The following is a 23,868-nucleotide window of genomic DNA, read 5'->3' as shown; positions in this document are numbered from 1 at the left end:
TCCTTTCATTTATACCTGGAAACCTTTCATGCTTCTATGTATGTTTTATTCAACTGATTCAGGTGCAGTTTGCAGTGGCAGCAGTCTAAACAAATGCCGAGACCTCCATTGCCTTGGAGACCCCCTTCCCTTGGGGGGGGGGGGGGGGGATACTGAGGTACTTTGAAACCAGCCAGTATGTCGTAGTGACTGGACATGTCTGAAACACCTTGCCTAAGGCGTGTCTACTCAAATCCCCTGGTTCCTTTCAACGTGGAGTAGCAACTCTACCCCAAGTCCGTCCCAAGTGACTTATCTTATTTCTAAGGGCATGTCCCGACACCCTCCGGAAGAAGCCCATTTCCGCCTCTGGCATCTGTGACTGTTTTCTGTTGGTGACTTTCTACAGTTCCTGCCCACATACGTGAGGGTAGAAACACAAATTTACAGTAAATAGCTTTAATTTCAATGCTTGGCTTTCATTTTTAGCTCTCTTCACCACAACAGATGAAAGCTGCTTTCTTTCACTTGGTTTGAAGAGTGAGCTGAAGGTTAATGCTCAATGAAAACAAATAAACCCCCCAAAACAAAGTAAACTAATGCTTTGTGTTTAGCCCATAGATACCTCTCCAAAGCACTGCTAGACTTTTTATACAGTTTGCACATCTAGTTGTCAAAGGAGAAAAGACATCTAGAAGAAGTATTTCTTCCAGAGTGTCTATTTGCCCCCCAAAGATTTATCATGAAAACCTATGAATCTTCCTAATTTTAGTCAACAAACAATGCCAAACATTCGATGGTTCCTGTTTCTCAATGCTTGTGCGTCACTGTGAAATCGAGTTCTTTTGGGTTTTGAAATGCTGGCTGAACAAAAAGAAAGCAACCGAGAAATTTAACAGTAAGGGAATACAAAAAAGTGAATTGTGTCCTAGTGCTGATGTTATTCTGCCACACATTTTCTCCATGTCTGATTATGGAACCGTCATCGCTTCAGGCCTCTGAAGACCTTTGAGGAATCATATGTGATAATGAGCTGTGCAAATAAACTTGCCTTGACCTTTAAAGTAGACTTACCCAGCACACATTCCATTACGTAGATGCCTGGCTATTTTTAGAATCTTAATTCTTTTATCTAACATCTGCATCCATCTACCACATCATCACACTCATTTTTGTGACAACAGCCAAATAAAGGATACAATAGGCGTGAAAAAAAACAATGGCAATTGGTGTACACAACAGCAGATAGTCCAAAAAAAAGCACAGGGTGTTGGTATTCACAAACGCAAAACTGGTATGTCATCATAGTGAACACCTTTGCTGATCCACATGGCTTGATGCAAGAAAATAAAACTGTCTTTGCCTCTCTCTCTCTAAACTGGTAGTAAAACCTGTGGGTTCTCATTTGTTGCTATGGACGATCATGGCAACAGACTACTGGGATCAGATCCAAGGAGTACTCAAAAGGTGTGTAAATACTGGATCCAAATTTAGAAACGGGCCACGTCCTACTTTGGTCAGCACTCTGCATATACGTCAGTCTGCACAGGCCTTTAGACGCACACACTGTTCTAGAGCAGCCAATTTCTGTACACCGCCGTCTCGAATTTGATTTACTTGACAAATTAAGAGAAGATCCTTTGCCTTCAGTGTTAAAAAACATCAAAACACTGCAATGGGAATGTATCCAAAAGCCACACAGACGTCATTAAATTTCCAGTCCATTGTTGATGATGCACTTATAAGGACCTGGCGGCTTGATTGTGTCCTCCCATCAGGTCCAGCTCTAAAACAAAGATCTGAATGTCTGATTGCTTAAGTAGGAGCTCTTTTAGAAAAACAGCTGTAGTACGAGTGTGCCACCATGTTAATTAAATGACAAAGCCTGGAAAAAAATAGTCTTGATACACGGCCTTCAAGAAGTACAGTAAATACATGCCCTGCTATTTCAACGCTACACCACCAGATGGAGCCAAAGATCCACTAGTAGAAATTTAGCTACACAGCACTGATGGGTAAACTATCTGCAGACACATCTAAACATCAGGGGAACGCATAATACAGGTCCATAAAAGCAAGCAGTCCGCAAACATCTAGACATTTTTATTATGAAAATAAGACAGAACATCATTTGATAACAGCTTTCCTTCGAGCATGCATTAGAGCTGATGGACACATGATTTTTCTTTTTTTCCTTGCCAGACAGTCTTTTGGCTACACCCGAAGGGCAGTCCTGGATGGTTTAATGGGTTGCCATGGTGAGAGTGTGCTGCAGACCATCTTCGGTCATTAATACATATGTGACAGGTACAGTGTGTGTGTGTGTGTGTGTGGGAGGGGAGGGGGGGGTGACTGTAGGGTTTAGGATGGACGTGTGTGTGTGTATAAATCATAGTGTGCTCTTGTTCACTTGGCCTCCTGGGCTTTTTTGGCACTCTGTTTCTCTTTCGCCTGGGGAAACAAACCCAGAGACATTTTTATTAATAGCAACGGAGGACCTTCTCATTTCAAATGTAATTTCTTTGTATAATTCCTCTGGTTATTTCCCATTAAACTATCATAGTCACAACAATTAAACTCATATGCTCTAGTTACAAATAGATTAATAAACACATTTATTTTCTGTTTTTGTTGTCCAGTTGGAATCAATTAATGAAATGAAAAGTTATTTCCCATGAAAAGGTCCTGTATTAATAAACAGAAATTACTTCACTCAAAGACAGCGCCTACTTTTCAAATCAAGTTTGCCCCCTAGTGGACACAAAAGCCAATTACAGTCTGGCTTTCTACACAGTTTCACTAATCAGCGTGTTCTTAAAGAAATGCCCTCACCAAAATCTCAAAAGGGAATTCTTAATTCACAGAGACCCTTCACATTAAGAAAAGGTATTTCATTATCACTCCTCCAATGCTCATAAAAGCTACCTGCTGGCAGCACTCGGCTTATTAATTAAAATAATGTGCTTGTTAAAAGAACAATGTTTTAAAATGTCAAAGTACTCGAGTCTTCTGAGAACACTCGCCTGCTCAAAGTAAACAGGGCTGTGGAAAGCTGGAGAAAGTGGGGGGGAATTACCTTCTCCACCAAAGGTATTAACTGCTGGTACTCTGCCAGCGTCTTCAACAGCTCCATGATGAAAGGAAGGTAGTTGTGCTTTCGTCGAATATTTTCAATCTGTAAGAAAGAAAAATAATAATAAAAAATCCGCATCCACCAATCTTTCTGGAAGGAGAATTACTTCTTCATGGACCGGCTTTCTGTAAGACACGTCACATGCAACATTATGAAATTATTACTGAAGAAGAGACCCACCTTATATCTTTTTAGTTTCTGATTTTCTTCTTCAATAAGGAGCTGGTACTTGGCAATCTCTGACTGGATGGAGCTGAGGAACGTGCTGCTCTGGTCTGTGTCCATTGGTTCATCCTGGAAACAGAAGGCGGGAGAAGGTTTCCGTCCACTCACTGAATACTTGCACTCAGAACAAACGGTGATGATAAGTAGATGAAACGCACGCAGCAGCTAAACCTCTGCAAACGGCTTTAATCACCAAGATATGGAAATATAACACAGGCAACGATTTTATTAGTCTTAACAGAAGCAAGACACTAGATAATGAGCTGCAGTGAACAATATGTTTAGTCATTTTTACATTCTTCCACCCATCATTGAGAAAACTTTTGTGAATGTTAGGTGTGGTTAGTTACAGCAACATCCCATAACAGTGCACAGGACCATGGCAACGGCCTAAAGCTTTCAATCAGAGAGAGGCCAGCTTTCTTTCATCACTCTCTTAAGACACCTGCTCTTCTCTGGCAGGCCCCACTTTGAAACCCCAAATAAAAACAGCTCAAACCTATGCCCTGCTATTCTGATCAGTCAGCAGGACCAGCCTGAACTAGGGCTGTTCATATAACGATATATATCGGATGACGATATAAAAACGTCTATCGTTTCATTTTACGCCATCGTTTGTTTTGTGGTGTCGCAAAATAAACTGTTTACAGCAATATATTTTTCATTGTTTTGATGGTCACTGTAGTGGCTATATTAATTTCTTAAAGTTCTCTCTTTCTCTTATATTTAATATAACCACACTACAGACAGACAAGCGCCTGTTTTTATGCGTTGTCGTTAGCAACAACGATGGTAAAACCATCATCGCGTGTCCGCTTGTTTGTTTTCCACATAAACCTTTCACAATAAAGCTCAAGATCCTGTTGAGACTTTTCAAAATAAACTGAATCACGTGAAAGAGTTTGCAGAATGTTTACGGATGAGAAGCATAAAATAGCCGTCAGGTGCTAAAAAAATAAACCTTAGACTCAAACGTGTCTAAAAATGTATCGTTTCATGCATCGGTTAAAACACTCGACTCCAGGTACACGACGCCCAGCTGGAAACACTTCACACACGTCGAGCTGCCCGAGATTCACAGAATTTACAGAAAATGTTAAATTTTTGTGATTTATATCGTTATCGGGATGATAGATGTCTTATATCGGGATTTTGGCCATATCCCACAGCCCTAGCCTGAACTGTATTTAAATAAAGGTCAGCTAAACAGCAACAAACAGGCCGCTTTCTAACAGTGCAAAAGGTGCCAAGTTGTATTTGTTCCAACTCTTTCATTTTAATTTGAAGTTCAAAGATTCTCTCTCTTAAAAAGGGGGGAGCGGGGACTTAAAATCCTTAACCCTTTACAAATCACAGATTTTGTGAAACTTCCAATCATTAACTGAATGTGAACAGATAAATAAATGTCAGGCAATTTGCTGATAAGCTGATATCCATGTTTGGCTCATGTATCTGTGCAGCCCCTTTCATATACATGAAATCCCATTGATTTCATAAATATGAAATCTTTCACTCATGTCAGGTCATGTAAACTCAATATTTTATCTAATATACGTTATCAAGCAGTGGAATAAGGTTTGACATTTCAACCAGTGTCAGAGCGTAAAGATCAGCCGTAGACAGTCTTAAACTCCTTTTCTGAAACAAGTTCCTACAAATGTTTGCCTTCAAAAGCTTTAAGAAAATAAATTTCTGTGCAGAGAGACTAAAAAAAAGGAACTGTCTCACTATTAAACAGAAGGAATGAGAAAAGGCCAGTTATGTTCAGCAGAGTATCCATTACTGTAAGATGATATGCAGTTCTTGTGTTGTTTGAAAAGTTGGGTTAACTTTTAGTTTTTACTCGTGTAAGCCAGCAGCCGATGTAAAACTTTTCCACGCTTGTCTTTTTGATGCAATCTCTGATCCTGAACCAATGAGCAGAAATACTGACAGCTAAAAGGAGTCTTGAACCACAGCCAGAGCCACATGGTGCTCTCTGCTCATCTTCAGTGGCTCACTGTGGTTTTGAATTAATAATGGGGGGCAAAGAAAAAAAAAATAGACGAATATGAAAATGAACAGTGGGCATTTCATTTTTATTCATCATTGATGATGACTGATGTCGAGCTTATATAGATACAAAAGTGAATGTTTGCATCACCTGCCTTATCGTCTCAACTTTCCTGAACCTCGACAGTGGTGGGGAGCACAGCTGTATACACATAAATGGCAAAAAGCTCCGTTCCCCAAGCTTTGGGCTCCACATCCAAAAAAGGAAAAGTGACACAGAAGAAGGGAGAACTTAGCAGTGAACGGAGAGATCCGCAGCCGGACTTTAGCCTAAATTTAATTCAGAGCGGCTTGCTTCTTTTCCTTTTACCATTTTAAAAAGCTGTTAGGCTGTCGTTACGTACTAATACATAGATGGGCCTCAAAGTGGCCCGCAGAGCTTCTGTTTCACAGTAACCCTAACAGGGTTGTTTCTCCCCCTCTACAGCCGTTCTGCTTGTATATTCATTCAAAAGGTAAAACGTTTTCAGTACTTCAGTCCCATCATTTCAGCACTGATTTAAGGTGTGCGTTGGGGGCCCCTGGTGGGACATGATGGTACTGCAGGTCGGCCACAGTAATAACAGAAATTCAGTTTGAAATTAATCACAAGTATGTACAGTTACACATTTATCTCAATTTATTTGTTCATATAAAAAGTGAGTTTTTTAAAAAGCTTTTAAACATGTAGCTTTTCCACCGAGGCGGAGCAACAAAAGTCTGTTTCCTGTTTGAGAAGACTGAGAATTTACGTTTGTTTCACAGGTAGTTGCTAGCCCATACAAACGTTTGGACATCTATAGAACGTTCCCGCATTAAGAATATAAATGGGTATGGGATATTGTATTTGTTTTAAATGTTATATACTTATGTGGTATGTGTATTTTGACTTTCGTTGCCATGAAGCCAGGTCTCTCTTGAAAATGAGATTTTTAATCTCAATGACATTTTTTACCTGTATAAATAAAGGACTAATAATAATAATAATAATAATAATAATAATAATAAAGTATACCCTGCTATGAATGTTTTGTAGTTCAAACTTGAAGTGTACATTTGAAAGTTGGTTCAGATGGAGCTCGGAACCTCTCTCGAGGTCATTTGGCAGCTGTTTTGAAACAAGAGGGACAAATGAATTTCCTCTAGGGCTGGGGGATATGGCCTAAAACCCCTATCATGGTATAATTTGAAGCATGTGCGGTAACGATATATATCGCGATATATTATTTTCTTCTCTATAACGTATTTTACACACTATAAGGCACATTTAAAATCCTTTAATTTTCTCAAAAATCGACAGTGTGCCTTATGTGTGAATTCTGGTTGTTCTTACTGACCTCAAACTGATTTTATGTGGTACACAGCACTCAAAAATCTGTCAAAAATGTTTTAGTACAACTTTGGTAAGCTACGAAGCTGCACCACCTGATGGATTGTCGGAGCATTATGGCTGTCGTTGTCAGGAGCCTTGTGAAGTAATCTGGGTCCAAAACTCCATCTGCTTCAGGTCCCACAGTAAAACGAACACTGGGGCATCAATGAGAGTTAAAAACTGTCTAAATTATTTCATCTTTAATCAAATTATCAGCGTTGCTGCTTTACCAGGTGTAACAATTAAGTTTAACATCCAGGCATCCATGAAAACAGAATTTATTCAATTCAACGGAGTTAGAAGTTAGCTCGCTAGTTTCCACCTAAACATGATAGAGTGGGGCAAAAAAGTATTTAGTCAGCCACCGATTGTGCAAGTTCCCCCACCTAAAATGATGACAGAGGTCAGTAATTTGCACCAGAGGTACACTTCAACTGTGAGAGACAGAATGTGAAAAAAAAAAAATCCATGAATCCACATGGTAGGATTTGTAAAGAATTTATTGGTAAATCAGGGTGGAAAATAAGTATTTGGTCAATAACAAAAATACAACTCAATACTTTGTAACATAACCTTTGTTGGCAATAACAGAGGTCAAACGTTTACTATAGGTCTTTACCAGGTTTGCACACACAGTAGCTGGTATTTTGGCCCATTCCTCCATGCAGATCTTCTCGAGAGCAGTGATGTTTTGGGGCTGTCGCCGAGCAACACGGACTTTCAACTCCCGCCACAGATTTTCTATGGGGTTGAGGTCTGGAGACTGGCTAGGCCACTCCAGGACTTTCAAATGCTTCTTACGGAGCCACTCCTTTGTTGCCCGGGCGGTGTGTTTTGGATCATTGTCATGTTGGAAGACCCAGCCTCGTTTCATCTTCAAAGTTCTCACTGATGGAAGGAGGTTTTGGCTCAAAATCTCACGATACATGGCCTCATTCATTCTGTCCTTAACACGGCTCAGTCGTCCTGTCCCCTTGGCAGAAAAACAGCCACATAGCATGATGTTTCCACCCCCATGCTTCACAGTAGGTATGGTGTTCTTGGGATGCAACTCAGTATTCTTCTTCCTCCAAACACGACGAGTTGAGTTTATACCAAAAAGTTCTACTTTGGTTTCATCTGACCACATGACATTCTCCCAATCCTCTGCTGTATCATCCATGTGCTCTCTGGCAAACTTCAGACGGGCCTGGACCTGCACTGGCTTCAGCAGCGGAACACGTCTGGCACTGCGGGATTTGATTCCCTGCCGTTGTAGTGTGTTACTGATGGTGACCTTTGTTACTTTGGTCCCAGCTCTCTGCAGGTCATTCACCAGGTCCCCCCGTGTGGTTCTGGGATCTTTGCTCACCGTTCTCATGATCATTTTGACCCCACGGGATGAGATCTTGCGTGGAGCCCCAGATCGAGGGAGATTATCAGTGGTCTTGTATGTCTTCCATTTTCTGATGATTGCTCCCACAGTTGATTTTTTCACACCAAGCTGCTTGCCTATTGTAGATTCACTCTTCCCAGTCTGGTGCAGGTCTACAATACTTTTCCTGGTGTCCTTCGAAAGCTCTTTGGTCTTGGCCATGGCGGAGTTTGGAGTCTGACTGTTTGAGGCTGTGGACAGGTGTCTTTTATACAGATGATGAGTTCAAACAGGTGCCATTCATACAGGTAACGAGTGGGGGACAGAAAAGCTTCTTACAGAAGACGTTACAGGTCTGTGAGAGCCAGAGATTTTCCTTGTTTGAGGTGACCAAATACTTATTTTCCACCCTAATTTACGAATAAATTCTTTACAAATCCTACCATGTGGATTCATGGATTTTTTTTTTCACATTCTGTCTCTCACAGTTGAAGTGTACCTCTGGTGCAAATTACTGACCTCTGTCATCATTTTAGGTGGGGGAACTTGCACAATCGGTGGCTGACTAAATACTTTTTTGCCCCACTGTATGCCATGTTCTGACTGAGAGATATTTGAAAAAATTAAAACGTACAGCTCTGCTATCACTTCCAACATAAATGAAGACAGAAAACTAAGCAGTGACATTTGTAGGGTTACTGAAGTTGGGCTAGCTGGTATATAATGATGTCCTACGTGATCGCTAGCGACACAGCTATGTTAGCATAACATTAGCACAGTGAAGCTGGAGGATGAACGCTAAGTTTTTTCCACTCGATAAAAGTAAACGTGAGGGTTTCTGGTGGTTAGGGGCTATAAACGGACCAAACTTCAGTCAGGAGAACAGCTGAGATAATCCATCCAAAAAAACGAGGTTAGTCATTAATATACTGCAACAACACGGGAATAGAGCGGCTGCAAGAGAATTCAGCATTAATGAATCAATGGTAGGGAAGTGGAGGAAGCGCAGTTTTTGGCTTTCCTCATATTCCAAAAGTGCTTTGTGTCTTTGCTATGACTGTCGCCCGGCATAATTTGCAGATGATGTTGTTTGCAGCCGCTGCGATGCTTTCGACCAAAACAGGCGCAGCTTGATGACACCATCAACATGCGCTATCGCGGTTAGGGATGGGTATCGAAAACCGGTTCTTGTTGAGAACCGGTTCCCACTGTTTCAATTCCTTGGAATCGTTTGCCACTTTTAAAAACGATTCGCCCCGAATGACGTCATCACGTTGAGTAGCGTCTTTTACCCAGTAGGAAACACGGCGCCTGAGCGGCACAAACGCTCAAAAGTTTGGTTACACTTTATGAGAAAGGATGACAAGAGGGCAACGTGCAATACTTGCAAAGTAGAGATTTCATCAAAGGGAGGAAACACTACGAACATGCAAAAGCATTTGCTCAAAAAACACGCGATTGCTTTCAACGAATGTCGTGTTTTTGATCCGCTCCGGACTAGCGAAGCTCAACCCAGCAGCAGCGGTAGCGTTTCCACGTCCTCTCCCGTTAATACTGCAGGTAACTAATCAATTAGCATTGCATATTATGTTAGCGCGATTTACCTTATTACAAAACCTGCTATTACTGTGCGTTGCATTTAGATAACCATGATGAGAGAGACAGAGTCTGGCTCAGATGCTGGCAGTTCTCGCTGCAGTCTACCGGTAGCGTAGACTGCTACGGTAGCGTAGACGAATGTCACCGAGCAGTGACCAAGTTTGTGGTCAAAGGCTTGCACCCATTTGCCACAGCAGATGCCCCCGATTTCACTTTGGTAAGTGAATGTGTTTAATTGTAGGCAGGGACATTACTGGATATTCTTGTGTAATTGCTACAGAATAATTTATGTTAAACTTTGTTATTGCTACAGGAGAATATTTATTTTATTATTTTACATATACATTTTTTTCCTGGGGACCCTGTGACACCCCATTGAAGAGCCGTAGGCTGGATCTCTTAAGATCTCACTGTTGGGTTTGTAAGGCCATGTTACTCCTAAATTTCTATCTTGTTCAAAGAGAAGATATAAAACACAGTTCTAAGCTAATCGACTTTAGTGTTCTCCTTTAAAAAAAAAAAAAAAGAATCGATAAGAGAATCGATAAGGAATCGAATCGTTAAACAGAATCGAAAATGGAATCGGAATCGTTAAAATCTTATCAATACCCATCCCTAATCGCGGTAGAGTGGTATAGTAAAAATCTCTACCATTGGCCAAATTTATATCGTTTCTACCGTATACCGTTTATACCGCCAACCCCTAATTTCCTCTGCAGCAACATCCCTGCTATATTTGTTTATATTCAAGCAAGCACCGTGCTTCAGTCCATTTTTGCCTGTTGTCTTGACAACATGACACATGTGCAGTCTGTTTCGGTTACATATCCCCATAAACGGACTCTGTTCTGCATGTTATTTTGGTTCAGCTGGGTTTGAAATTGCAATGTTATTAAGTTAAATGAGATGACAGAATATTTACAACCCTGTCCATCAACATGACAGACAACCGAGTTCCTCTCTGACCCATCGTATTACTTATGGGAAAAAAAAAAGAAAAAAGGAATAGATGAAGTCCACAAAACATTTCTTGCCTCAATTCTTTCTTTCTCTTCACTTCCAGTGTAGCAGAGCTTTATGATCTCCAACTTTTGAAAGCTGCTGACGCATTATACAGGTTGCCTCAGAGGCAGAAAGCAACAGAATAAAAAATGATTCTCTGTCACATCTTCACTGGATTCAACCCCTTTCACTGCCTCTCACCTCAGTAAGCTGGGCCTGGAGCTCCGCAATTTTCCTCTCATATATCATTTTTCTGTCAGACACGATGGCCATTAGGTTGAACCGGATCTCTCCCTCACTGTACCTGAAGAAGGAAACAATGACGTGTAATTACAAAGTATCTGGTTAACGCAAGCCGTTCGTGAAATACATGTACAACACACAATGTTTACTTCTGTATTCTTTTCTCAATCACAGGGCGGACTGCGCTGATCCAGTCATCCTGGTTGCATGCACCTGGTGACAAAAAACAGGAAAAAAATAATAATAATAGCGCATACACTGACACCTGCACTAACCCCAAGCACGCACTCTACATCATCATAAAAAACAGGCAGCTTTATGAGGAATGGAGCACAGCCAAGAAGACAAAAATCAGCTGTGCACAGCAGGGCTGCACACCGAGGGACTTTAAACATTAAACTGTCAGTTTGTACTAAGCTATTAAAACCATAATGAAAAAAATAACAAAGGACATTTTTCTGCTTACCCAGGTCGATCGGCCCCTCTCGAAGCCCGTCCAGCTCATATAGCCTGCCATTTACAGGAACGTAGCTCACAAAGTGGAATGCGTCCTCGTCCTTCGCCGAAGACTTTGCATCAAATTCAAACATTTGCTGTCTGCAAACGCAAAAAACACAATTACAAAAAACCTCATACACAAATTATCGAGCAAGCGAGGATGCAGGACAGAACAGAAGTGACTCTCACATTTGCCCGTCTTACAAAAAAGGCACACTCGTCCACTGACAAACAAATCGACCAATCTCTTTTATTTTTCATCTTCCCCAGCTGGAAATGACAGGAGCAGAGCCTCACCTGGCAAAGCTGTTGTGAACTTGTCGGATCACTTCTGAGTTGCTGAGAGCCAAACCTTTCATCTGAGGAGAGGAGAAGATGCTGATTTTACGGGTCGTCACAAGACACCACTTAATTCTTTTCTCATCATGTGTTTAAATAGCTTGTTAACAAGTCATTACAGTAAATTATTATATTACTGACTGCTACCAACGTATAGTACATATAATAAACCGACTGATGCTACTGTTCATTAGAACAATGTGTCAACATGATTGCGGAGCCGCCGAGCCTTCCCATGTCTGTCTATAGAGGTCGAGGTCCGTATACAATTAAAAACAATCCTCAGATCTCGTTGAATTTTGAACTGATCTTTGTTACAAATGCATGAACTTTGACAATGATACAGGCTAATGAGTTAACATCTTTAAAATGGTAAATGGACTGGTTCTTATGTAGCACTTTTATACTCAACTTGAGTGTTTTATACAACATGTCTCATTCTACAAGTGTTTCTTTCCCTTGTCTATGTTCTTTCTATCCAACACTAAGACTCCAATAAATGAATCTTGCCCAAGAATACTGCTGTGGTCCATGAATAACTCCTAATCTAGTCTGTGGATTAGCTGGGATTTCTCTTTGTGGAGTCTGCATCTTCTCAGTGTGGTTGGGTATTCATTTTCCCCCCACAATCCACAGACATGCATGGGTGTGAGCGCTCAGAGTCTAGAGTGCAAACCGATGTATACATGGGTAAAATGTGGCTTGTAGTCTTAAGTGCTTCGAGTAGCTAAGGCTTCCCAACAAAAATATTTGCTTATCCCGGCTCTCATAGTGTGAAAGGCTAGCTAAAAAGCTATCTATGCCCAGGACAGGTCACCAGACTGTCACAAGACTGACAATCATTTACGCTCACATTCCCACTTACTGCCAATTTAGAATCACACATGACCCAAACCCACACATGCCTTTGAACTGTGGGAGGAAACCAGGGCGCCAGGGGAGAACTTGCACAGAAAAAAGAGCTCCACACCAAAAAGCCCTGGGTGCACGATGGCTGTTCAAACCTAGGACTAGCTTGCTGTGAGGCAACAGTGCTAACCGCTACACTACAATGCTGCTGAAAATGTTTTCTTTTTTCCTCTTTATGCGATAAAAAAAAACAACCCTAAAACAACAACAACAACAAAAAAACCAAACTATACTGAGTCAGTATGGTTCTCACGACAATCTGAAGGACAGATGGCTGAGTCATCTCATAAAATGTATAAAATAATAAAATGTCTTGAAATCTATTTTTCGGTTAGATTTTTCCCCTTCCTTTTTTATTTATTTTTTAAATTTGGATTTGAGACAAAAATACCATTGACGTACAGCTGCATCAAAACTCTGTGAAAACTCTCTGAACTCCGTCAGCGTATCGCCGAGCAACATGTCAGGATGAGAGCAGTTGAGCAAAACACTGATGATGGCCTGGGTGGCACAAGCGTTGTTAATGACCTGGAAACACACAGATCAGAGAGGCACAAAATAAATAGACCAATTAAAAACAAACTATGACACGAGACTGGAAGTGGGATCTGCATGTTGATCATAAACATAATGAACATAAACATTTAACAAAAAAATATAACTTTAAACATTTTCTGCAGATCAGGTATCTCAAGATATATATATATATATATTTTTTTTTTTTTTTTTTTTTTTTTACACTGAGGAGCAGCATCCTTTGGTGTGGGCTTAGTGAGATTTATCCAGCCAAGTAAGATGTGCTGCAATTTATTATCTCACTCATTTTCCAATGTGAATGAACTAGAGCCTTTTGCAGAGCCACTTCATTTCTCGTCTGGTAAGCGCCACCAACACTAACTAACTGGAAAATGCATTGCTTCTGCAGTGAAGATAGTGAGTCAAATGCATCTAAATGAACACAGGGACATTAATTGTAATGCTAAGAGTACCTGCTTGGCAAAGAAGATGTGATCAAGTCTTGAATCCTGGACAATTGATCCTGCTGGCTCTTCACCAGGCTGCCACTTAAACAGGAAAATCAACCCGTGAACGGGTCTGTAACAAAACACATACATTAAAAAGACCTGTCTTTAGCAGAGGCATGCAAGATAAGAGGTGTAGATGAACATACTTCAAGTTTTCAAAGTTCTCTGGCTCCATACTCCATATCTCTTCAACCTGGGCTCCTCTGCAGCCTGACAATGACAAGTGAAGCAGCGAACATTTATTTACATTGCTAATTACCGTTCAAGTAACCATTAACTAACGGAGAGAAAGCATTTGTAGTCTGACAGCTGAGAATGCACGACACATGTCAAAGGGGTTGCTTTCACGCGCGTTGTTTTGAACGCTGAGTAATGCTAGCTATTTAGCTCGCCCAATTAAAGTAGCGACCCAATTATTACAAGCAAATCATTCAACATTAAGGTGTAATAAAGATGCACAGTATGCAAAAAAATTTTCCTGTTGCAATACAAAAGTAAGAAGTAGCAATTTGGAAGCTATTGTTAGCTTTACTGTATCCAGTTAACCACCTAGCTAGCTTGTCGAGACAGCCACGTTACATTCAATGAGCCGCTAGCGTCACCCTACGAGTCACTCACCGAAACCTTTTATGAGCTCCGTGAAAACCCCGGGGTCGCTCTCCATGAGACACCACTCTCCTGCACTTCCAGACATCCTTCACACTGTTACTTATTCAGCCTACAGCACACATAAACGAAATGCTAATAGCTTAGCAGTGCACTGCTCCCGTTAGCCAGGCTAATTTAACCGCAGCACGACAATGACCTCACCGTGATGCGGCGCAATGTGGACGCGATGGTTGCGCGCGTTTTGTTTCACAGCGTACAACGCACGGGAATGGTGTAATTGGCAAAGAAGAAAAAAAAATTCGATTACTAACATCCTATTAACAACATCCGTGACTACATTGTTTAAAAAAAATAAATGCATAAAAACAAATATAGAAATAATAAAAACAATCTCTTTCTCCCGGCAAGGCAACCAGTACCCGCCCTCATGTGAGGTGAAGCATTGACATATGGAGCGCCCTTTGTAGAAGGGACACATTGCGACTTTATAACGGAATTTCCTTCATATTTAATATGTGAAAATCATTATTCACTCTATTTTTTGTAGTAATTATTATTTACTAATTTAATGAATTCAATGTCTAGCTCTAAAGTCAAAGATTCAGGAACTTCTTAATGTTGGCGTGACCTAAAGATTGTCCATAATGCGTATATTTGTAACAGGATTTCTTATCAGTCTACTTCAGTTCAATTGTGTTTTATTTAAATAGCAAAAATCATAAGAGCAGTCGCCTCAAGGCACTTTCTACTATAAGGAAAATACCCTACAATAATACAGTGAAAACCTCAAAAATCAATTACCCCCTCTTTTAGCAAGTACTTGGGGACAGTAGGAAGGAAAAAAAAACCTTTTAACAGGAAGAAACCCCTGGCAGAACCAGGAACGGGCAGCAATCCCCCGCGACTGCTTAGGGGTGGTAGAAAGCAATAGGACAACTGCAAAAAAAATACACAAATTACTAAATTTATTCACATTTTATGCAAATAACAGCACAATACTCTGCATATTTTTACAAAGTGTACCTCTTTTGCTCTTGCAAAATATGAAAAGTTACCTGAAATAAAAACCAACGGCTAAGGTAGAATCAATACATCAAGATGTTCACAGTTCAGTGAAGTGTAATATTGTTCAATAAAACAAACATGTACAAGTGCTGTACGAGTAATACAGCAATCCCACGCTTTACACAGAGGCCATAACAATAATATTAAAAACAATATCATCATCATTATCATAATAATGTACATCCCTGGATGAAAATGTATTTTTACATCAAGTATCCACCGCACTTTGATGCATAAATACTATAGTCATGCTCAAGCAATGTACACCTTGTACCATGAGCTCAAGCAAACATGTGATAAGTGGTGCATTGATAAAAACCGTAAGAACGGTTAGTCATTTGGCCGCCTCAAACTGTCTGGCGCCTGAGCCTTCAGAGCCTGTGGCAGCACAGCAGGAAGCACACTGCTCGATCAGAGGCACCAGCTTTCCTTGCTGATGGAGCTGTTTGGTATCAGACCCGCCCCCAATGCAATGGCCATTGACAAAGACTCTTGGGACCTAAACAGAGAAAAAAAGAGGGGGGAGGGTGTCAGGGGGATACAGACTTTAGCATGCTATGAATGAGTTGCTAATGATCAACGATTTCAGATTAGGTTAGGTTTTTTCCCCCAAGTTTCATGTGCCATCTCACATCTCCAATCTGTCCTTGCATTCAAGACCCACACACAGTCTATTTGTAGCTCCAGGTTTGTTTGTGTTCTTTCTTGGCCCCAACTTGACAGCTGTGTGAGCTGTTAATGAATTTTTACAACTTAAAGTAGGAGCAGCTAGTGATCTAAAGAATACAAGTAGAGGAAATGGGCCACCTCCAAGGGCTCGCTGACTAGGGCTGAACGATTATGGAAAATAATCTAATTGCGATTTTTTGCCCCAATATTGCGATTGCGATGCGATATGCGATTATTTTTTAAGGTCTTTGTCTTCTGTATTATTAAACAAAGACAAGCAATACATCATATAGTATGGCCAATACTATATTACATTAATTTTAAACTGTTCTTTCCTGGAAGACAGACCTCTGTTATGATGACATGAGGTGATGCAATTGTATAAACACACACACAAACACGCCTTTAAAGTTTAAAGGTGTGAAATTGGACGGTCTAGCCTTCTGATTAGCTAATCAGAAGGCTAGTTCTGATTAGCGTCACCGCTGTCTCGGTGGAGTTTAATAAACTCGGCCGTCTGCTTCTTGCTATCTAAAATATAACCAGACACTGGTGTAAATTCTCGACTGTCTCATACTTCTGTTTAATAAGTTTTCTGTTTGACGTTTAGTCAGCTGTGCGAAAACCAAGGAGGAACCCACCCGGGGGATTAATAAAGTTTTATTTTATCTAATCTAATAACTTTAATCTCAGCCAAACCGATTTACTCACGAACAAACAAAACACTGAAAAAAGCCCAACAATAACATTTTTAGGTTGTCTAAGTGACTTATATATTACGTTTAACCCGAGCAGCGAAACTCCGCGGTGATCTGAAAATGATGTGCCGGGAGTTGTGCCGTTCTCGGCCGCATCAGTAACCCTCGAGCTCCCGGCTAGCTGTCGAGCTGGTGGGTAGCAGACGCCTCTGAAAACGTCGAAGCACTTTTGCAAATATGGGATATCTTGATAAACCGAGCAGATATTTGAGGTTTACACAACTACTTTCTCGCCTGAAAATATGTTAAAAGTTTATTTTGTGACCCAGAAAGATTAGTATGAGTAATTTTAAAACTTAGTAGCGGCCGCCATTGCTGGAAACTGGAGTTTGGCTGGGCCGCGCTATGAATTCTGGGATATGGTAGTAATTTGGACAGCCTTCGGCACGTCGCTGTGACGTAATCGGTCTACAAATGCGGCCTCAGGAGGATGCAGCCCATGAATTTGGACATGTCCAGAGTATAATCGCAGCCTTTGCGGTTAGAAAATTGCACTTGATCATGTCGCGATATTATCGCAAATGCGATATATCGTTCAGCCCTATCGCTGACCCTGGTGAGGAGCCTGGTTATTCAGGAAGGACTAACAGTACAGCCACTACTCCTGAGGTGGTTCAGACACCTGACTATAATGCCTTCTAAGTGAGTTTGTTTGGCATTTTTCAAGCGGGAGGAGGCCCTGGGGCAGACCTGGGCAATGCTTGAGAAATTAGATCTCTCTAGGCTGGCTTGGGAATGCCTCAGCTGCAAGAGCTGAAGGAGATGGCTGGGGAGATGGTGGCCTGGGCATCTGTGCTTAGACTGCTGCCCCCACAACCCAGACCTGGACAAGTAGCAGAAAATGGATGGAATTACAGAAAGAGTAGATACTTTGTAATTAAAAGGAAAAAGACAGCATACATCCTCATGCTCAGCAATACTGGATCCAGTGGTCCAGACTGGCCTTTTTGGAGGTGCTAGTTCACGCCAAGGGGCTGCAAGTTTGACATAGTTGTTGAAATCGATGAGCCCCTAAATGTGGGCTGCTGCCCCCTTGTGGATGGTGGGCAGCAAGATGTTGTTCAATTTGCCATGAAAATGTAATGATTAAATATTTAGACTATAAAAGTATCAAGGTGATTTAAATTACGTGCTGTTCTTTATTAGTTACATGGGCTTTGAAACATCTGGTTCGATAACACTTCACAGATAACGTGTACGAGCACAAGGACATGCGTGGCTTCTCTGATAAAAAACAAAACAAATACATACCCTAACAGCGACCCTGAGTCGAGATGCTCCTATTTTGAATTATAAAATTCATTATCAACTTTCACAGCTTTCAAGCTGAGGCCAGGGAACATGAGCAAGGCTGCAGTGGCATACACCTGAAGGTAAAGCAGACGGCCTATGTATGTGTTTTTCAGCTTCATTGTTTTAATGCACAGTGTTCATGTGCGGACAGCCTTCCTCGTTTCCATGTTTTCAGAACTCTCGCATATTGGAAAGTGACTAAAGAGCAACAGAGCAAAGGCTATGATGTAAAAAGATGGGACTTGCTATGGGGATTCATCCTGACTCAGAGTCAGCTATTCTGAGCGCCTATAAAGTCCTCAATCTTGGCTGCAACCCCAACAAAGATGCTTGTTAACTCCACCTAAATTTAACTTGAAGGCAGAGCTGCCAGAACAAACAAGCTGTCAGAGATGTGTGTTTTGATTCTTCTTCTACTTAAAAAAAAAAAAAAAGCACACGAAGGTGAGGTCCTTCTTACCGTCCTGGCACCGGTCATCTGAGCTAGGGCCTCTTGCAGACTCCGCCCGTCATTGTGCTCATCCAGTTCGATCACTTTGTAGGTTGCGCCAATTTCGTTGAAGACGTTTTTGGCCATTTTACAATATGGGCAGGTGGTCTTGGAAAATATCACAACACAGTTCTGTGACACCACATCCTGAAAGGGCAGACACAATTAGAATACTTAGTTATGAGTGTGGAGTCCAGAAACAGCTTCAGCATAGCAGGAATCAAGTTGGTGAAGGGCGAGAAGGATTTTATCTCCACTTCGGGCAGAGACCCAATTGCAGAATTATGGTGGAAGTTTCACGGCTTCCTTTTTGAGGGCAACAAGCACATTTCTACACCAGCATGACGACGGCTCCTCCTCTTTGCATTCTTTCTAGCAGATTGATGATTCATCACCAGAGTGTTGTCTGCTCTACTCACTTGAGGGTAAGCTGGTAAAGGAGGTAACGTCAGTAACCACAGATCTATAGCTTTAGCTGGAATATAGTCAACAGATGTAGAAAGAATTCTGATTAACCACCAGTTTTATTTGAATTTTTGCCTGTTTGGAACACCTGAATGCAAAGGCCTTTAAGTTTAAGGATGCAGTCAATTTGAATGCACAAGACTTTGTTTTAAAGTTAAGAAGTTTCTAAAAGATTGCCCATTCTTCATGTGGCTAAAACACATTTCTAATTATTGATGAGTCGGTGGTGTCTTAATGGATTTTAGGATGTCACCTCCACTCATAAGCAGACCGCCTTCAAAGTTAAACATGCCACTGACAAGATGACATGCTCTGATACCACAGAGCGACTGATCTGGAGAAGTGTAAAACTGATGTGCACAAGAAAACCTCAAGGCATCTTGATGCATGCAGTTGTGCACTTTGTAATCACACTCAGGTCATTTAATGGAAAGATTTGTTGACTGACTACTGTGTAATGGACCGATATAACACCTATACTAGAGGCAAGTATGTAAAATGCAGCCGCACAAGATGAATGACCATAATTTACTAAATTAGAGCCAGTTTTCCTCATAAATTTCTGCAGTACCTTCAGTTTCTGTAGCCACGCATACCGCCCCCTGGTGGCACTTAAAAAGAATGCAGATTTAAGGCTTCACTTTTCAGACCCAGACCTTACACCCATTTTCATGCAGTCTACAGTAGATGGGCATACCCCTGAAACATTACAGGGCCTTGTCACAGATTTATTTATATTTGTTTGTGAACACGTGTATTCACACATGTCACTTCTAGGTGTGCTGCATGACATATGTTTAATTCAAAAGTCTTCAGGTAAAACATGTATTGAATCAGACAGAATATGTCATGGCTGTGTATCCATAAAAAATACATAAGCCTGTGAGACCTGCACAACTGAAAACAAGTTACACAAAGACCCACTGCACGCTACCATACCCAGCAAAGTAACAAACTGCTTGTATGTAGCAGGTCTTACCTGAACGTACTGTAAACAGGCAGTGCTGGACAGACCCCTTGGATGGGAGGAGGTTAAATTCCCCATTCTGGAAAAGAAAAATCACACTCACATGATTATAAAATGCAGTGTTTGAGGCAACTGGTCCAGTGCTGATCTTGTGAATCAAGTGGAATTAACTGACACACAAGAAGCAGGCAGAGGTCCATAGACGAAGCTGAAGATATGAAAGGAAGAGACGAAGAGAGGACATATCAGAGCCATCAAAATAAGATCTAACTGAAGGATAACTGCTGCTCTGATTATAACCATGTTTACTGTAGGTCAATTTTAATATTCACTTGTGCCGCTGGTCTTAAACTGCAGTAAGGTTCGTGCGCTTGGTAATCCAGGATTAGCACTGCACTCGCTTCTCATTGGCACTGGGCAAGACAAGCCAAACACCATCAGGATCTGGCAACACTGAGCCGGCGGCACGGCAATAACAAACTAACAACGCTCCATAAAACGTGGCTCTGTATGTTAAATGAAAAGTGACCGCCTTCTTTTATAATCGGCATATCTTTTAGTGCCATTTTTATCGTTTCTTATGCCTAGCTACCACCGCTTAATCGAGTTAAGACTGTATAGGTAGCGTTTGCTAACGCTGATAACAGCCGGCACGCCGGGGATAAAGACTGATATTTAAAGCAATAATGTAAAGTTAATTTATATTAAGTATGCCGAATTTTTCAGAAGGATCCTTTTGATCAAGAGGCCGCGAATAGGTGTATTTGTTAATGAGAAAGTCATTTAAAATTAATTTCATGTTAAATCACGGGAAGTTATGATGACAGACGGTAAAGCATGCAGCATGCGGGAGTGAATTAACAAGAATTATGAGCTCCTGGGAGCGGGCAATGTTGTCCACCCATGTAGTATTATTTGCTTACGTTACCAAGCAGAGGAATATTTCTTTATAAATTTGGTGTGGGGGTGATTTTTCAGATCGACAGCTAGTTGCTATAGTCAAACAAGTGAGAATGACCTTCGACAGCCGGTCCATAGCAAACTACGAAGACATCCTGCGTGAAAAAACATGGCGAAGACAGAGCACACCGCAACAAAACAATTACGTCTTTGCCCTGGATAAAACATAAGATTAGTGTAGGAGCCGTTCTGAGGCTACACTAGCCCTGCCAGATGCTATACACTTACTATAGCACGATACTTACACTGTTTACGCCTGATGCCTACCTTACGTGGACACCGGAAGTAGTTTCTGACGCAAGTCGCAGCGTGAATGTAACGCTCGAATTAAAAAAACACAAACAAACTATAAAGCAGTCTTTAAGTACAGTTAAAATAGCAGTGTAATCCTTTAATGGCGGTATCATTTTTTCATAAAGAATACATCATTTGGTAAATTAAATTACATTATATGTCATTTGAGCTTTAGGGCAAATGTAAGGCTCAGGGGCCAGAATTGATCGGGCAAAGGCTCCAAATCTGGACCAATGGACAGCTTTAAAAAAATGTGGAGGCGTGCATAGATTTTTTTTAACTGCCTGTCCCACTGCAACTAACAGATAAACAATTAAATTACAGGAAAGTTCCCCGTTTTTCCATTACTAGTGAGTCCATGGTAAATAAACAAAAACTTTAAGTTTATTATAGGACAGTCTGTATAATGAACTGTTAGAACAATTTTTTGTAATTTTACACATTTGTCATGAAGTTTCACTGGTCAGGTCCACTTAAGATGAGAGTGGGCTGTGCCTGAACCACAATTTTAAATGAGTTTGACAGCCCTGCTTAATATAAATATGTTTTTTTATTACAATACCATTTACATTTATAACTTTAGCTTTCTGAAGAAGGAATTTATTACATTTTGCAACATGTATTTTTTGGGATGCTTTACTATGCTCTGTTGTTTCAGAAAAACACACTGATTTAACCTATGACTGACCTATGACTCATTCTAGCATCAAGAGATGAACCAATGTTTTCTTGACAGAACACACAACTTAGCGAAGAACTAATTTTAAATTTAATCTTTAGGCACTTTGTTACTAACATCCTGTTGCAAAAACACATCATTTGTTTCAATGTCTTTAGTTGAATCAGTTGGGAAGGCGTAACATACTATTTTTGTAGCAAAAAGTTTTGCTTTGTATTTGTTATGTTAGTTTTTGCTCCCTTGTCTCCTGATAATTGTAGTGTAGCTTTAGTGCCATGCTGGTCGCACGCTTTCAAACCCCACTGAACATGATAGTGCTCAAAAGCACAGGCGTTTGTATTCAGCTTAAAAGAACAGCAGCATATTCTGACAGAAGTGGTAAAATGTAATATTGTTAATAACAACCATGACGAAAATATAGTCATTAACTGTGTGCTGCAGTCTGATCTTACTCCAGGGCCATGTAGGAAAACTTAGTCTCAAAGTGATTACATCATGAAAGCATGATTGGTCAGTTGCTGTGCTCTTCCTGGAAATCTGCTGTTTTCATTTTACGTTAGTGTCATTTAGTGTGGGTTTGCCTTTCTTTTTCTTCTTTTTTTTAAATTGCATTTGATTTTTATCTATTTGATTCACTTGCTAAAAATGTGTTTGTTATAGGTAGAATGACCAGGGTGGTATATGTCAGTCTGAAGAAGCTTTGAACAATGTTGCATTTGTTTTTCATTTAGTCTAAGTGAACTCTAATAACCTTGTTTCCAGAACGACATCATTTATGATGTCGGAACAACAGCAACACAGCACTGTCAGAGATGCTCATCCAATAGTGTGGCTACCTTAAATGCACAGCTTTCCCTTTGCTCTCCTCTCTACCCATTTCTACTCCTCACTACCTTAACCTGCTGAAGCAGAGAACCATCATCACTGGGTTTCCTCCCCACTGTCACAAGGTGCTTGCATGTAGAGGAATTATTGATCTTCTCTCTAAAATACTGCAAATGCCTTGAGATTACCAATAAATCTGAAGCCAAAAAAGATGCAACCTGGGATGTTTGAAAAGAAATCAGTGGAAAGACAGTATAATATTCTTCCCATCTCACACTCTGTTTGTAGAGCACAGCCATGAAACCTGGCGTGGATGCATGGCTTCTTTTGTATCCTCAAAGATTTCTGTTCCCCCTCCCTCTTCAAACACAGGAGAGGGAGGAGGAGTTAATTCAGGATTAACTGTAACAGCAAAATGGGAAACATTTGCTGTTTCCCATTTTGCTGTGCTAGGCTGAATAAAAAAACAAATCTAAAGATACGTGACGAGGCAGCACAGGAGTTCTTCACTTCAAATGCCTTCATTCCTTCAAAGCCGAGGAAGAAATGCATCACGGATTCGCAGCATCAAAGACATCAACAGTTTTTCCCTGGAGTGGGTAACATCCAGAGACAGAACCAAAAGGTTATGAAAGAAAGTGGAGAATTGCATTACGGTTCAAACACTTGCTCACAGCATTGATAGATGAGAGAGCTGTCTAACCACACCAGTCAATCAGCCGCAACATTACCACCACAAACTTTAATGTGGTGCTGGTCCTCCTCAAAGTCGCCAAAATAGTCCTAACCCATTCAGGCATGGATTCCCCAAGACCTCTGAAAGTTTCTTGTGGTATTAGACACCAGCACTTAAACAGCACATCCTTTAAGTCCTGGAAACTGTGGGGTCAAGTTGTCATGGATTACTTGTTTTTACATCCTCCAGATGTGTGGAACTGAGGCCTTATCAAATGAGAACTTCTTATCATGTTCCTCAAACTTTTTTTGAGGCCCCCGCCATCAAGGAATCTGCTTATTTTCTTACTTGTTCCTGTCATTTGGAGTTTCATATTCTAACCTTATTTCCATGATGTTATTCCCATTCT

General features: G+C 40.8%; 2 protein-coding genes across 4 annotated transcripts; both read right to left on the bottom strand.

Moving 5' to 3' along the window:
• Nucleotides 1–1,781: 1,781 nt before the first annotated feature.
• On the bottom strand, nt 1,782–14,496 carry uchl5 (ubiquitin carboxyl-terminal hydrolase L5). The gene is made up of 11 exons (XM_085375719.1): nt 14,328–14,496; nt 13,856–13,919; nt 13,674–13,779; nt 13,087–13,212; nt 11,734–11,795; nt 11,405–11,535; nt 11,088–11,151; nt 10,897–10,999; nt 3,293–3,406; nt 3,056–3,154; nt 1,782–2,430 (listed from the first exon to the last, which is right to left on the bottom strand). Exons 1-11 carry the CDS (start codon nt 14,401–14,403, stop codon nt 2,386–2,388), a joined length of 990 nt encoding a protein of 329 aa, XP_085231845.1. The 5' UTR covers nt 14,404–14,496; the 3' UTR covers nt 1,782–2,385.
• A 1,195-nt stretch (nt 14,497–15,691) lies between these two features.
• glrx2 (glutaredoxin 2) lies at nt 15,692–21,261 on the bottom strand. Of its 3 annotated transcripts, XM_085376247.1 has the most exons (5): nt 21,231–21,261; nt 21,044–21,080; nt 20,038–20,104; nt 18,564–18,740; nt 15,692–15,882 (listed from the first exon to the last, which is right to left on the bottom strand). In XM_085376247.1, exons 3-5 carry the CDS (start codon nt 20,101–20,103, stop codon nt 15,718–15,720), a joined length of 408 nt encoding a protein of 135 aa, XP_085232373.1. In that variant the 5' UTR covers nt 20,104; nt 21,044–21,080; nt 21,231–21,261; the 3' UTR covers nt 15,692–15,717. The 3 variants fall into 3 exon arrangements, with proteins under 3 accessions (XP_085232373.1, XP_085232372.1, XP_085232371.1); XM_085376246.1 differs by lacking the exon at nt 21,044–21,080 and having other exon boundaries at nt 21,231–21,260; XM_085376245.1 differs by having other exon boundaries at nt 21,044–21,254.
• Between the last annotated feature and the right edge of the window lie 2,607 nt (nt 21,262–23,868).

This window comes from Diplotaxodon limnothrissa, linkage group LG17 (assembly GCF_057381915.1).
Source record: "Diplotaxodon limnothrissa isolate DT_005_m linkage group LG17, D_limnothrissa_male_GT1.1, whole genome shotgun sequence".
Classification (NCBI taxonomy): Eukaryota; Metazoa; Chordata; class Actinopteri; order Cichliformes; family Cichlidae; genus Diplotaxodon; species Diplotaxodon limnothrissa.
Note: the sequence above shows the minus strand (reverse complement) of the source record. Positions and strands in the feature narration are given on the sequence as shown.

Bases quoted from the DNA above. Each gene is read 5' to 3' on its own strand.
- uchl5 (XM_085375719.1), bottom strand. From the start codon at position 14,403: ATGTCTGGAAGTGCAGGAGAGTGGTGTCTCATGGAGAGCGACCCCGGG. The intron at 13,920-14,327 runs GTGAGTGACTCG...TGTCATTGTCAG, and splicing joins GGAGCTCATAAAAGGTTTCG to GCTGCAGAGGAGCCCAGGTT. The intron at 3,155-3,292 runs GTGGGTCTCTTC...TCTTTCTTACAG, and splicing joins AGAAACTAAAAAGATATAAG to ATTGAAAATATTCGACGAAA.
- glrx2 (XM_085376245.1), bottom strand. From the start codon at position 21,153: ATGTTTTATCCAGGGCAAAGACGTAATTGTTTTGTTGCGGTGTGCTCT. The intron at 20,105-21,043 runs GTCATTCTCACT...TTTCTTTTCCAG, and splicing joins CTATGGACCGGCTGTCGAAG to AATGGGGAATTTAACCTCCT. The intron at 15,883-18,563 runs GTAAGAAGGACC...TTCTCTGTTTAG, and splicing joins AGATGACCGGTGCCAGGACG to GTCCCAAGAGTCTTTGTCAA.